The following is a 12,003-nucleotide window of genomic DNA, read 5'->3' as shown; positions in this document are numbered from 1 at the left end:
CTATTTCCTCTTTTCTAAGTCAACGGAATCCTATGGCTACACATTAAGAGCTTTTTTTATCCCAAAGCAAAAGCCATGTCATTAAAATATAATTTATAACTTTTTAAAAATCAGATTTTAAGACAGCACCAGGGCCATTTGAACTGGATTCGCGTTATAGGATATTTCCCCATACCAAATTCAAACATGCAAATACAGATTATACTGATATTAGCTGAAAGAAACAATGTGTCTATTTTTTTTGAAAATGGACACATCGCCTTTTGGAAAAGAGCTCTTTATCTTGTGATACGATTGTACTTTTGGTATTTAGCCTATCCGGTGGTATTCTTCAAAGATGCATAATATAATATAATATAATATAATATAATATAATATAATATAATATAATATAATATAATATAACAGAGAATAAAGACATATGCAAAGAGCATATCCAGAGCCAGTCGTACCTGTCAGTGAAATAGAATATTTTGGCAGTTAATAATGTCACAGAATAAAGAACACACAAATACAATACATTCCTTGAGCAAACTACTTCAAACGGTGCATTAATTTTGACATGTACAGTATCTACAAGTAGCATATGTAGCACTAATATACTGTAGCACCGTAATCCACAGGAATAATGTACAGGCGAGCAAACAGAGGCGTGTGCCTGCCTGCCAGCTGTCTGTATGTTTGGTTGTTCAAACAACTCTCATGCGAAAAGGTCCTGGACAGAGCTTCACTGGTCAAACTGTACTGCAGTAACCCTGTCTAAATTAAACAAGAGTGTCCTTGAGCACTTCCATATAACATTTCAGAGTTAAACCATAGATATCACTTACAGTACAGTAGTACAATTATGCTTGATTAACTCTTGTGCATTGTTTGCAGTAGTTTGGTGATACTATGTTGTTACAGCCTAACTGAAGTCATATCTTAATGACAGTGTGCATTTTACCATGCAGAACTTTTGTAGGATAACATAAGAAAGAGTGGGGCTGCTGTTAGAAATTGCAAAAGCAAATATAAAAAGTGTATTGCTCCACTGGACACAGAGAGAGGATTGGACACACCAACACGTCCCACACATTTAGTGGTGTGAGCTGATGGGCTTGCATGGTGGGTCAATGTCCTGTGCTGTGCCATTGCTGTCTGGTGACCCTGATAGCACTCACAAAGCCACCATCTAGCTGCATGGAAATCAAACACTCCTGGGAGACCTTGCATCATTTTGGCAGCCACAGCGTGTTCACTTTGCAAATCAGACCATTACTATTGCCCAACACGTTGGAACGACCCACCCACCATGCCTCTCTGACTGACTGCCCGTGCCCCTATAAATACCATGTGCTCAGTCTCTTAAGGCCTTGCTCTGCACACTCTTGCCTGCCACCACCACCATAGCAGGACCCCCAACAGGACAAGCACACCCCCACCACCACCACCTAAGAAACCAAGCCAACCCAGCCATGCAGTTTGCAGATGCCAAGCTGAGCCGCAGCTCCCTGCTGCTGAGTCTGAAGCTCTACAGCGCGGCGGTGCGCAACATGGAGCAGACGGTGCTCATCCCCAGTCTGCTGCGGGAGGTGCCCGCTGACGACGTGCTCTTGGCGGCCACGCACGACGAAGCCGCGGAGGAGGACGCCCGGGACCTGTACGAGTGCTACCTGATGCTCAAGGCCATCCGCAACACCGTGGACAGCGGGCTGGTGCACCCCAGCGACGATGTCACCTCCGCCAAAGGCAAAGGTCAAGGTCGTACAGAAGGACTGTGGAAGGAGACGGAGGAGCTGGAGCTGGTGGCTGACCCCGAGGTGCTGTTTCAGTTCCACCTGAGGGGCCTATTCTCTGTCATGGGCCACCTCACCAAGACCTCTCAGAGCCTCACGGCCAAATACATGGACATCATTGGTATTCTCAACTGAGGCCATTGTCATTGACTGAAAACTCATGAGAACAGACGTTTGTGGGGAGATAAGTTGTGAAAAAAGATGAATGTAACATTTTTTTATACTATGATTTGTCATGTACCTGCCACTGTGCTTCTTACGGTAACTACACAAATCCATGTTTCAGGAAACAACCAACCCCTGAGAGCCAACCGGACCAGTCAACATGTTTACATAAGCTGTGTACTGAAGTAGAAGAGTTTGTGAAAGTGAAGTAAAGTATGCATAGTTGAACCACTTGAGTCAATGTCATGTCTTGTATTTACATTGCAGTTTTCATCAAAGCCATGCTCAATTGTTGCCTTTACAGTAGTGTAGTAAAAACCTTTTCTTTAGCAGTTATATTGCAAAACGGAGTTGTAATTAAGGATTCTTATAGTTCAACATTAAACAGTCATACATCTGGGCTTATATAACATAATCACTGGCTTCCAACATATTTTTTAACACATTGCACAGTTTCCTCTGCACTGTTGCTGAACATAGATCTAGAATAGTGGCTTTCAAAGTGGGGGCTAGGGACCTCTGGGGGGCTGCAGGGGGTGGGGGGTTCTAGTGGGGCTGGCAGGTAAAAAAGTATAGCAAAACAAAATAAACAATAATTGAATACAATACACTGAATAACTATCCTAAAAATAATCCAAAAAATAAGTGAAATAATATTTAATGAGTTTAGAAAAGCATAATCCATTTTCTAATTATCTATTGCATATGAGCATTGCTACTACAGTATTATTGGGGCCTTGCCTCACAGACCCAGACTATAGCTGTGAAAGGGGGCGTGTGGCCAACCTATGATCTATTGGTATATGGGGTATGGTCAAGTTTGGGAAGCCCTGTTCTAGAACATCTCATCTCCTATCGTGTCATCTTGATACTTGACAGTAAGTTATACTAGACAATATGCTGCCTGACCTGGCTGTTAGGAAGACAATGAGGAATTGAACCGGGACATCAATACACTACTTTCATCAACATAAAAACACATCAGAATTATTGACAGCAAACTATACACTACAGTTATGACATATTTATTTAGCATTATATCATGTTTGGGATTTATTATGAGCATGTGTTGCATTATTCTCAGGCAGGTGGGACCATTTCTTGAAATGTACAAAGCTGTGTAGAGCTCAGGAAAACCAAGCCCACTAGTGCCACCTTCTGGTCATGACTCCATTTTGCTGCTCAGTTATTTTTTTGGAAAAAAAGTGGATCTCCATCACTATGTGAAGAGTGAAAATACGTAAAATTAGATGTAGGTATAGATCGTAGTAGTAGCATTAATGTTTATTCTTCATCTGTATTTATCAGTCACTCAGCCACATAAAATCTGTTTGCAAAGATAAGCCTTTGAGTTTCTACAATAACATGTGCATGAAGACCAGCTGGGTTCTTAAAGGTGCACTGGGTTATATTTTAGTAGTTCATTTCCAGCATTCATGCTGCCCATTCATAGGTGCTACTTTTCAAACATATATTTACCACCAACAACAAATTTTAAGTATTCATTATGACTGGGAAAATAGCACTTTTCATACATGAAAATGGGGATATTGTCCAAGGTCCGCCATTTTGAATTTCAAGAAATAGCCATTATTTGTTGCAAAAATTGCTGTAATTTGGTCATACTATTAATTATTGGTTTATTACTTAACGATTCATGAAAAGATCATATTTGACAATAAGCAGCAGTCTCAATGAGCAGGGTAGTTGCAATACCTATTCTGGCCACATCCTACACAGTGCACCTTTAAGCTTTACAGAGACCCCCACACATTCACATATTCCAGTCAAGGGCCCTCTTACCTGGGTCTCACCACACTTTTTTCTATGCACAACCTTTTACAAGCACAGTCTATGTCTAGTGAGGCAATGTCCCACTAGGATATAAATAAAATAAAAACGCTGATAATAGTTATGTACTGGATTAAGGCAGTTCTTAACTTGGGGGATATTGATTAGAGATGCACCGGATCCACTGCTTAAGATCCTGCCGGATCCGTATCCTACGAAAGGGTTGAAACACATAGCCAACTCGCACACGTAGGCCCTTTTTATTACGTTGGCGCAAACTGTTTCTCATTGGCTTACTGCCACACTGCCTTCAACGACCGCTTCCAAAGGGCTTTCACTCCATGCAGCGATTGGGGTTGTGCAAGACTGACTGAAAAGCCTAGGCTACATAAAAAGTAGAGATGCCCCAGATCGGTTGCAGATGGACACTCCCAACTGAGATCACTCCCGGACGTGTAGCCCCAGGTGGTTCTATCACTCCCAGACGTTCTATCCCACCCGATTATATTTCACGTATTATCATACACTGCCACATACAAGCAATTTAGGGTTAGGGTTAGGTTTAGGGTTAAGGTTAGGGTACGTAACAAAAAACTAACATCAAAAAGATAACTAGCTCAGTTATATGGCGGTGGGCTCGATAGTCTGGCTAGTGTCGACTGGGGATCGTCCCGCGTTGGGAGCGACAATCTGGGAGTCCCCCAGATCCTGATTTTTAGGTAACTGCCGGGTACCGGATCCACTGCTTAAGATCCTGCCGGATCCGGATAGTCTGAAAAATCCATTGAGAGTAACAATGGAAAAATCTTATTATCCTGCAGGATCCGGAACCGGATCTTGGATCCTGTACATCTCCAATATTGATTAGGTTTTTTTGTGTGTATTAGTTTTGAATTACTTATTTCGTTTTACTCTACTTTTCCTGTCTACCTGCCACGGGTCCCCAAACACCCTCATGCCCCAGGTCTCCCTGGCCACAACTTTGAAAACACCTCATATAGACCACAGACACACCAATATGTTCAGCAGGAAAATGGTTCTTTATAGACATATAATATAATACATTGTATCAGAAGCAAGGTGTTAGACACTGAACAGTACTGAACATGAACACCAGTGGTCTTGGGTACATCAACGGATTGCATGGAAAGGCTCCACAATTTCAGCAAAGGTCTTTTTCTCTGCAAAACACAACACAACAGGTTATTATTAAAATATACAAGTAAAAATATAGAGGCAAGCATTATATAATACACATCTTGGTTCTCGCCTGGTGAGTAAACTGCACACAATTGTGTAAAAAATGTAAAAACCTTCTTGCCACCCTACACATGGAACTTGACATGTGATTTACCTTTGCCTTGAAAATCATCAGGGTGGTGAATGACGTACGACGTCATTTCCCGGTCCTTTTTGGCCAGCTTGTAATTGACAATTTTGGTAGCATGATAGCCAAGAAACCAGCCGATTGTTGTCATCAAGACATGCCGATGGAGACCTGTAAATGAGAGAGCAAGTATTGTTGTCACTGAGCAGAATTTATCTTCACGTATGCGTCAACGTACTTCTTTCCTTCTCAAATCATCCTATCGTCGGCCTATTGTAAAGGTAGAACATCATTTAGGCAAGTCATTGAAGTACTCTAAACACAGAATCTGAAAAAATCCTCTGAATGCATTTCTTCATTAGCCTGACATGAGTCCCTCGCTAATTCTTCAGTCTGAACGAGCTTCTTCCTAAATATCTGAGAGTTAGAGACAGAGAGTCGCCAATGTGATATGCTTTTCATAGGAGGCTACTACGCTGTGCTGTTAAAGATTTGATTTCCCACAGGTGTAAAAACTCTGATCAACCTAAGTATCTGGAGTTGTCTTGTCAGAGTCGACCTGAGATGCCAGTAGGTTACCATTCTAGCCAAATGCTAACCATTCTGTGGGATTGAAAAGATCGCCAAAACCAGCTATACTTGCAATAAATCGCCGAACAGCTCAAGAACCAATTGAATTGTTATATCACGTAAAACTAACGATACAGTATGAAAATCCACCGCCGTACAAAACGGTACGCAACTCACCAGCCGCTAATGCAGGCCTTCGTTGCAGATTGTTGTGTAGCATTGATGTCAATAAACCACACATGCCGAGCCACACAGAATTTCTGTTCGCTATCCCAGGTGGAGGGAGTACTTTTGCTTCTTCGGGAAGAAGCCCCATATTTAAAACAAGGGCTTGTACGCTATATTTCAGTCACAATCGACACCTTTTCACCAATTAATCTGCCCAGCACTTCACCTCTCGGAGGAAACCAAGGGCAGTGTTTAGAAGGAAGTGTACTACGAGATAAAAGTTCCGGGTAGGAACACTGGTGACCCAAGGGTTCCGCTTGCTTATCGAGGGCTTAGAGCCAGAGGGGCGTAAGTGGCATTTTTGACAAAAATGAGTTCTATATATCAAATTAAAGGTATTGATTAGCTCTATCTAACTGTACCAAAATACATATCAGAACTCAACCTATATTGCATAAAAGAACAAAACAATAAAGACCTTACACAGAAGTGGCCATCGGTGTTGGAGGCAAAAGGGCGTATCTCCACACCTATGGCTTAGATAGGCTCAGAAGGCCTATGCTAAAGTGTAGTACATGTGCATTACAAACTATAGAATTGAAATTGAAATGCTTGTAAGTACAGTAAATGTTACACTGTTAAAGTGTTAAAGTAAATGAGATTGGAGCACTAAATGGATGCAAAAACAGGGGTGAGCATTGAATTGTGTACTTGTATAGGATGGAAATGGCCTGGGTACATTGCATTTACACAAAATTGAGAAGTGGAGGTACTGACACATCAGAATGTATTTGTTGCATACCGTATTTGAAATAAAAGGTAGAAATCATGACTTATTCATCACATTGATTTTAACCAAGAATGAGCAGATACGTCCTTTTCCCTCTCTTAACATTCAAAATGTTTGGTGCCCAAAAGGCGTATCATGCATTGGCCATATTTTTCAGTATTTTTTTAGCAATTTTCAAGATTTTAGAATATGTTCAGTATGTCAATATGACATCATATTTTTAATTAATGACTGCCTCATTTAAGTATGTTCATGGCTATGATGTTGTGGTTAAAGGTAAATAAATATAGTTGATTAAATAGTGGTCAAAATTTTGTTTTGACTCTCCTGTAAAGTTGGTCAGATGCCACTTACGCCCCTCTGGCTCCAAGCCCTCGTTATGCACTTTCACCTACCGGTATGTTATTTTATTTTATTCAATAAACGCAAATTGATTTATCATCCAAATAGGACTGTGCAAAAACAAAACAAACAAACAAAAACAAATATATACAAACAAGCAAAAAATGTTTACAAAACTCAACATAAACATAACATAAACAATGAACAAATGGTGACAATTTGGAACAACCAAATCAGGATACATGTGTCAGTTCAGTTGCTTATATAGTTGATCATATTTTATGTTTTAAAATTACATACATTTATAAATGTACAAATATGTGGGGAATAAAATAATATCAGAGTATTAATTACATCATGAAGTTTCTACAAGCCATCAAACAATCAGTTACATTCCTATGTCAACAATATTTGTATGTTTATCTTTAAACCATACATAGAAAGTGGCAGTGATTCAAAGACTATTCACAAACCTGAAAACACACACACACACACACACACACACACACACACACACACACACACACACACACACACACACACACACACACACACACACACACACACACACACACACATTCACTTATTCATCCCACCCTTTAGTAATACCCCTCTGCCTTCCTCCCTCCTACACAGAACACAACGGGGTGAACTGGTTGGGTGAGGAAGCAGGTGATGATGTCACAGAAGAATGCAGCAAGTGCCAGTAGTCTGGTATCACAGGTGAACACGCTCCCAGCTGAGGTAAGAGCCTGCATTTGTCACGATTTACTGCCAATTAAGGTTAGTAAGTTACTGGGTGTAATTTTAGGTGTGGGTGGTGGGGACATGTCCATACCACGTTTGCTTGTCCCCACCAGTTTTTCCAGAAATATAATGCAACAATAGCATACCTAGACAATATTCCATATAAACGTCCCTCTGCCGGGCAGAGATAATAACGTATGCAAGGTCTTCGGTGATATTCGGTGCTCAAAAGGGAGATGTGATGAGTGCTGTGACTATATTTGTAAGAAATCTGATATGAGTTAGTAAACAGTCTCTCCTCATTGGCTGAGCAGAGAGAGTTATCAACTGAACTATTTGCTTGCTATGAGTATGTACCTGTCTTTGGATTTCATCAGGCACCACATGCACTGATGTCTAGTCTAGGTAAGGGTCTTTGTAGGTTTTATTTGTGCTGAGTCTGACCCTACAAAAAAATGAAAAAAGTCATCTCTTGACAGGGAGGTGGAAAGCAGGCTATGAAAATAATTTTGTTTGTGGAAGCCAATAGGCTATATGATAATGACATCTTGCCATCATAGCAATTGTCTGTTCTGTGTATATTTTTTCCAATATATTTTTTTACTAGTTTAGGGATTTACTGAATGAATCATTCAATTGTTCATACAAAAACAGAATTAGGACTCTTGTTTCGAAGTAACACTTCAACCAATATACGTAAAATGGTGAGGTCTATGCACATAATAATGCATTCCAGGTTAGAGAAGCCTTGATCTATCCCAAATTGTTGTTTACAACCATACAACCAGTAGCACTGGTGTGCCATTGTTATTGTGACATTTTCACCTTTCATAGGTTTTACCCAGTTAGTTAGGCCCATTTGTATTGTGAATGTTTTTTATGTTGACATCACCTCACCCACTCACAGCTTTAACCATTTCCTCACATTGTTTTGGTACAAGTGTGACGGAGGTCATCTTGCACCTGTTCACCCCCCTCGGGGATCGAACGTGCGACCTCGTCAACTACAACGGTTCGGCAATGGGAGACACAGTACGATACCGCTGGGCCAAGAGACTAGTCTCTCGGCCCAACGGCACGAGACTGTATGAGGCTATCGGAGGGAGGTTTACCAACGTTCCACGCCAACTCTGTGCTAGTTGGCCTCCGTTACACTCTCCCCCTTAAACCTCACTCCCATCCCGGGTCATACGGCACCACTGTGACGGAGGTCATCTTGCACCTGTTCACCCCCTCGGGGAATCGAACGTGCGACCTCGTCAACTACAACGGTTCGGCAATGGGAGACACAGTACGATACCGCTGGGCCAAGAGACTAGTCTCTCGGCCCAACGGCACGAGACTGTATGAGGCTATCGGAGGGAGGTTTACCAACGTTCCACGCCAACTCTGTGCTAGTTGGCCTCCGTTACACTCTCCCCCTTAAACCTCACTCCCATCCGGGTCACGGCACCACTGTGACGGAGGTCATCTTGCACCTGTTCACCCCCCTCGGGGATCGAACGTGCGACCTCGTCAACTACAACGGTTCGGCAATGGGAGACACAGTACGATACCGCTGGGCCAAGAGACTAGTCTCTCGGCCCAACGGCACGAGACTGTATGAGGCTATCGGAGGGAGGTTTACCAACGTTCCACGCCAACTCTGTGCTAGTTGGCCTCCGTTACACAAGGCGATGCCAAGCCTAACCATTAATAATAATAATAATAATAATAATAATAATAATAATAATAATAATAATAATAACAATACGTTGGTTTTGTATAGCAAATATAGGTTCTGTTTTATACACCCAAAGACGCTTTACAGATCATATAACATAAAACAGCAGCAGAGGGACACAGCAAAAATAGAAGGTGTTATGTCCATAATGATATGGAGCGTTCACGTTGGTGGAGAGATAATCAGGCCCACGACTGAAGCAGTGATGAAAGGACACAGGGATACGAAAGCCCAGAGCCTCCTCTTGGCCTAAGGAGGCAGCCGAACATGCTGGTGAAGTTCATGGACAGGGCTGCAGAGACGCTGGTTGAGGGAGACATCAGAGCATTCTGTAGCCATACTTTATCGCCGTCTCTTCAGGTTAATGAGACTAGGCTGTATCTAATGTAAATTAAAGGGAGGATATAGGCACTGAAAGGATGTATTTGTTCTTGCATTTACTGTACTGGCATGAAGGTTGCATGACTCTCCATCAAGGAAATAATGTTGCCACCTTATATTATTTCACTTTTTTAAAATGTTTGTATTTCGAGGAAATTCAGGAGGGATTACAATTTAAAAAAAGATCTGTGATCTGAAGTGGAGGTCTGTGCACTGCTCTCCTAGGTTTGAAGGTTGACACACTAAAGGGGCATTTCTAAAACGCTGTGACAACAGAAGGAACAGCTGTTACTTGAAGATAAATGTCCAGACATGGCATTGACAAAAAGCAATCTGCGTGAGTGTGTGTATTTATATGTGCACATGTGTACTACAGGTGTACATGTACACGTGTACGTACATGTTTGTGAACCTGTGGGGCGCTTGCACAGCACACTCAAAAACACAAGCACATGCTTACACACAGTGACATGACTAAGAATTCCATCCACTGAGACACACCCCTCCTTATCTGCGTGTTGGAAATAATACAGGTGCTGATGGACAACCCGGCGTACACAGACATCATTATACCTGCGTCCCCACCCCCTTCCTACCAGGAGGCCAGTGCGTGTCCTCCCCAAAGAACCCAGGTGCCAAGCACACCTCCTCCTGCCTACACACCTGGAGGCTTACCTCCCAGCTACAGAGAAACAGGTAGAGCAAAATGACTTGCACAATAACACACACACACACACACACACACACACACACACACACACACACACACACACACACACACACACACACACACACACACACACACACACACACACACACACACACACACACAATAAGTCACATGCGTGTTCCCTGTGGCGATAGTTTGTAACAGTGACAACTGTGTAATTATACATGGCTTTAATGTTTTAAGGCTTAACCCTTGTGTTGTGTTCATAAGCTGCATACACCTGTGGTGTTCGGGTCATTTTTGACCCGTGATAACAAAACTCAGCCATAAAATACCTAAAAACACTAGTTATCATCAAATATTGTTTTTCATCTCATGGTTAACTTGGTATGTATTCATATCCATGGAAATATTACTTTATGTATTCATCTTTTTGACTTTACAGGTCTTTTATCTTACATTATGCAAATCGTTTTTGATGACCAAAACTATCAAAATCTGCATAAATTCACTATTAACACCTCCTAGAGTGATACAATTAGTGATTATGTTGTCCATGTATTACAGCTGATATGTGAGTACAACAACCCCCAAATGTATTTAATTAGTTTTTCTCTAATATTAAAAAATATCATCAATAGTGGCATTTGTGGTGTTCGGGTCCAAACCAACCCAAAGATATTTACAGCAGGATAAAGACCAAATGTCAACTAAATTAGTTTTTCAGTGCATAAAATCAATGTTTAAATATGTTGACTTGGTGTTTTTAAATATTTATATGATTTTAGTGTGGTAAATATACAAAATAACAATTCTGTCAGAGTCCCAGCTATTCCGCCAATCTAATGCAAAGATATTAGAAATGAACACCTCAATGAACATGAAAAAAATCACACTATTCATCTGAATACCCTATGCCATGAACATGGACCATTATGTCATTGCCACATCAACTTTATGGAAAGTATAAGACCAGTTTTACACGTTTGGGTGCAATTATGAATTTTTGATACGTTTTTTGGAAAAAAATATGTGCAAAAATGTATTTTGAAAACAAATGTGCCACAAAACTCATTATATAATCCAGAAATGGATTCCCTGACCATGAAAACATATGAGTAGACATCAGAAATACATCTGCACTCCTTTCACAACAGGAGATATGACGTATTGTAGTGTATGGGACTGTCCGGCAGCCATATTGGATTTGTAATATGAAAAAGCTGGCAATTTTTTTTTTCAGGCAAGAAATATATTTTCCTCAACATAAATCACCAAACTGAGGACAAAGGGCAACCAACAGCTTTTCAGAAATGCATACAACAACCAAAAATCTATGCCAGGTCAATTTTGACCCTCGAACACCACAGATGTAACTTTTTTTTTTTTTGGACCTTTAAAATTTACTAAAATGACCAAACATATTTTTTTTGTGTTGAAATGATTGTGACTGAGGATTAGATGAAGCCTTATTCCAAAAAAATAAAGGAAAGTGTGTTTTTTTCACACTAAAACTTGAAAACGGGTCAAAAATGACCCGAACACAAAATA

At 41.0% G+C, this 12,003-nt stretch overlaps 3 protein-coding genes across 4 annotated transcripts in view; 2 read left to right on the top strand and 1 right to left on the bottom strand.

Annotated features, from left to right (window-relative positions):
* The first annotated feature begins 1,345 nt into the window (after positions 1–1,345).
* Positions 1,346–2,171, top strand: thrsp (thyroid hormone responsive). Its single transcript, XM_063204259.1, has one exon. The coding sequence runs from the start codon at positions 1,458–1,460 to the stop codon at positions 1,911–1,913; it is 456 nt and encodes a 151-aa protein (XP_063060329.1). The 5' UTR covers positions 1,346–1,457; the 3' UTR covers positions 1,914–2,171.
* Positions 2,172–4,751: 2,580 nt separating this feature from the next.
* On the bottom strand, positions 4,752–6,122 carry ndufc2 (NADH:ubiquinone oxidoreductase subunit C2). Its single transcript, XM_063204789.1, has 3 exons — positions 5,809–6,122; positions 5,089–5,232; positions 4,752–4,915 (listed from the first exon to the last, which is right to left on the bottom strand). The coding sequence occupies exons 1-3, from the start codon at positions 5,945–5,947 to the stop codon at positions 4,866–4,868; spliced, it is 333 nt and encodes a 110-aa protein (XP_063060859.1). The 5' UTR covers positions 5,948–6,122; the 3' UTR covers positions 4,752–4,865.
* A 1,451-nt stretch (positions 6,123–7,573) lies between these two features.
* The window catches only part of LOC134453451 (lipopolysaccharide-induced tumor necrosis factor-alpha factor homolog), a 6,298-nt gene continuing 1,868 nt past the window's right edge, over positions 7,574–12,003 (top strand). For both annotated transcript variants that reach the window (XM_063204258.1, XM_063204257.1), the window contains exons 1-2: positions 7,574–7,675; positions 10,316–10,478. In XM_063204258.1, the coding sequence (XP_063060328.1) occupies positions 7,607–7,675; positions 10,316–10,478 (232 nt within the window). In that variant the 5' untranslated portion in view covers positions 7,574–7,606. The remainder of the gene's footprint in view (positions 7,676–10,315; positions 10,479–12,003) is intronic.

This window comes from Engraulis encrasicolus, chromosome 8 (genome assembly GCF_034702125.1).
Source record: "Engraulis encrasicolus isolate BLACKSEA-1 chromosome 8, IST_EnEncr_1.0, whole genome shotgun sequence".
Taxonomy (NCBI): Eukaryota; Metazoa; Chordata; class Actinopteri; order Clupeiformes; family Engraulidae; genus Engraulis; species Engraulis encrasicolus.
The sequence above is the reverse complement of the archived record's forward strand: the minus strand, read 5'-3'. Positions and strand labels throughout refer to the sequence as shown.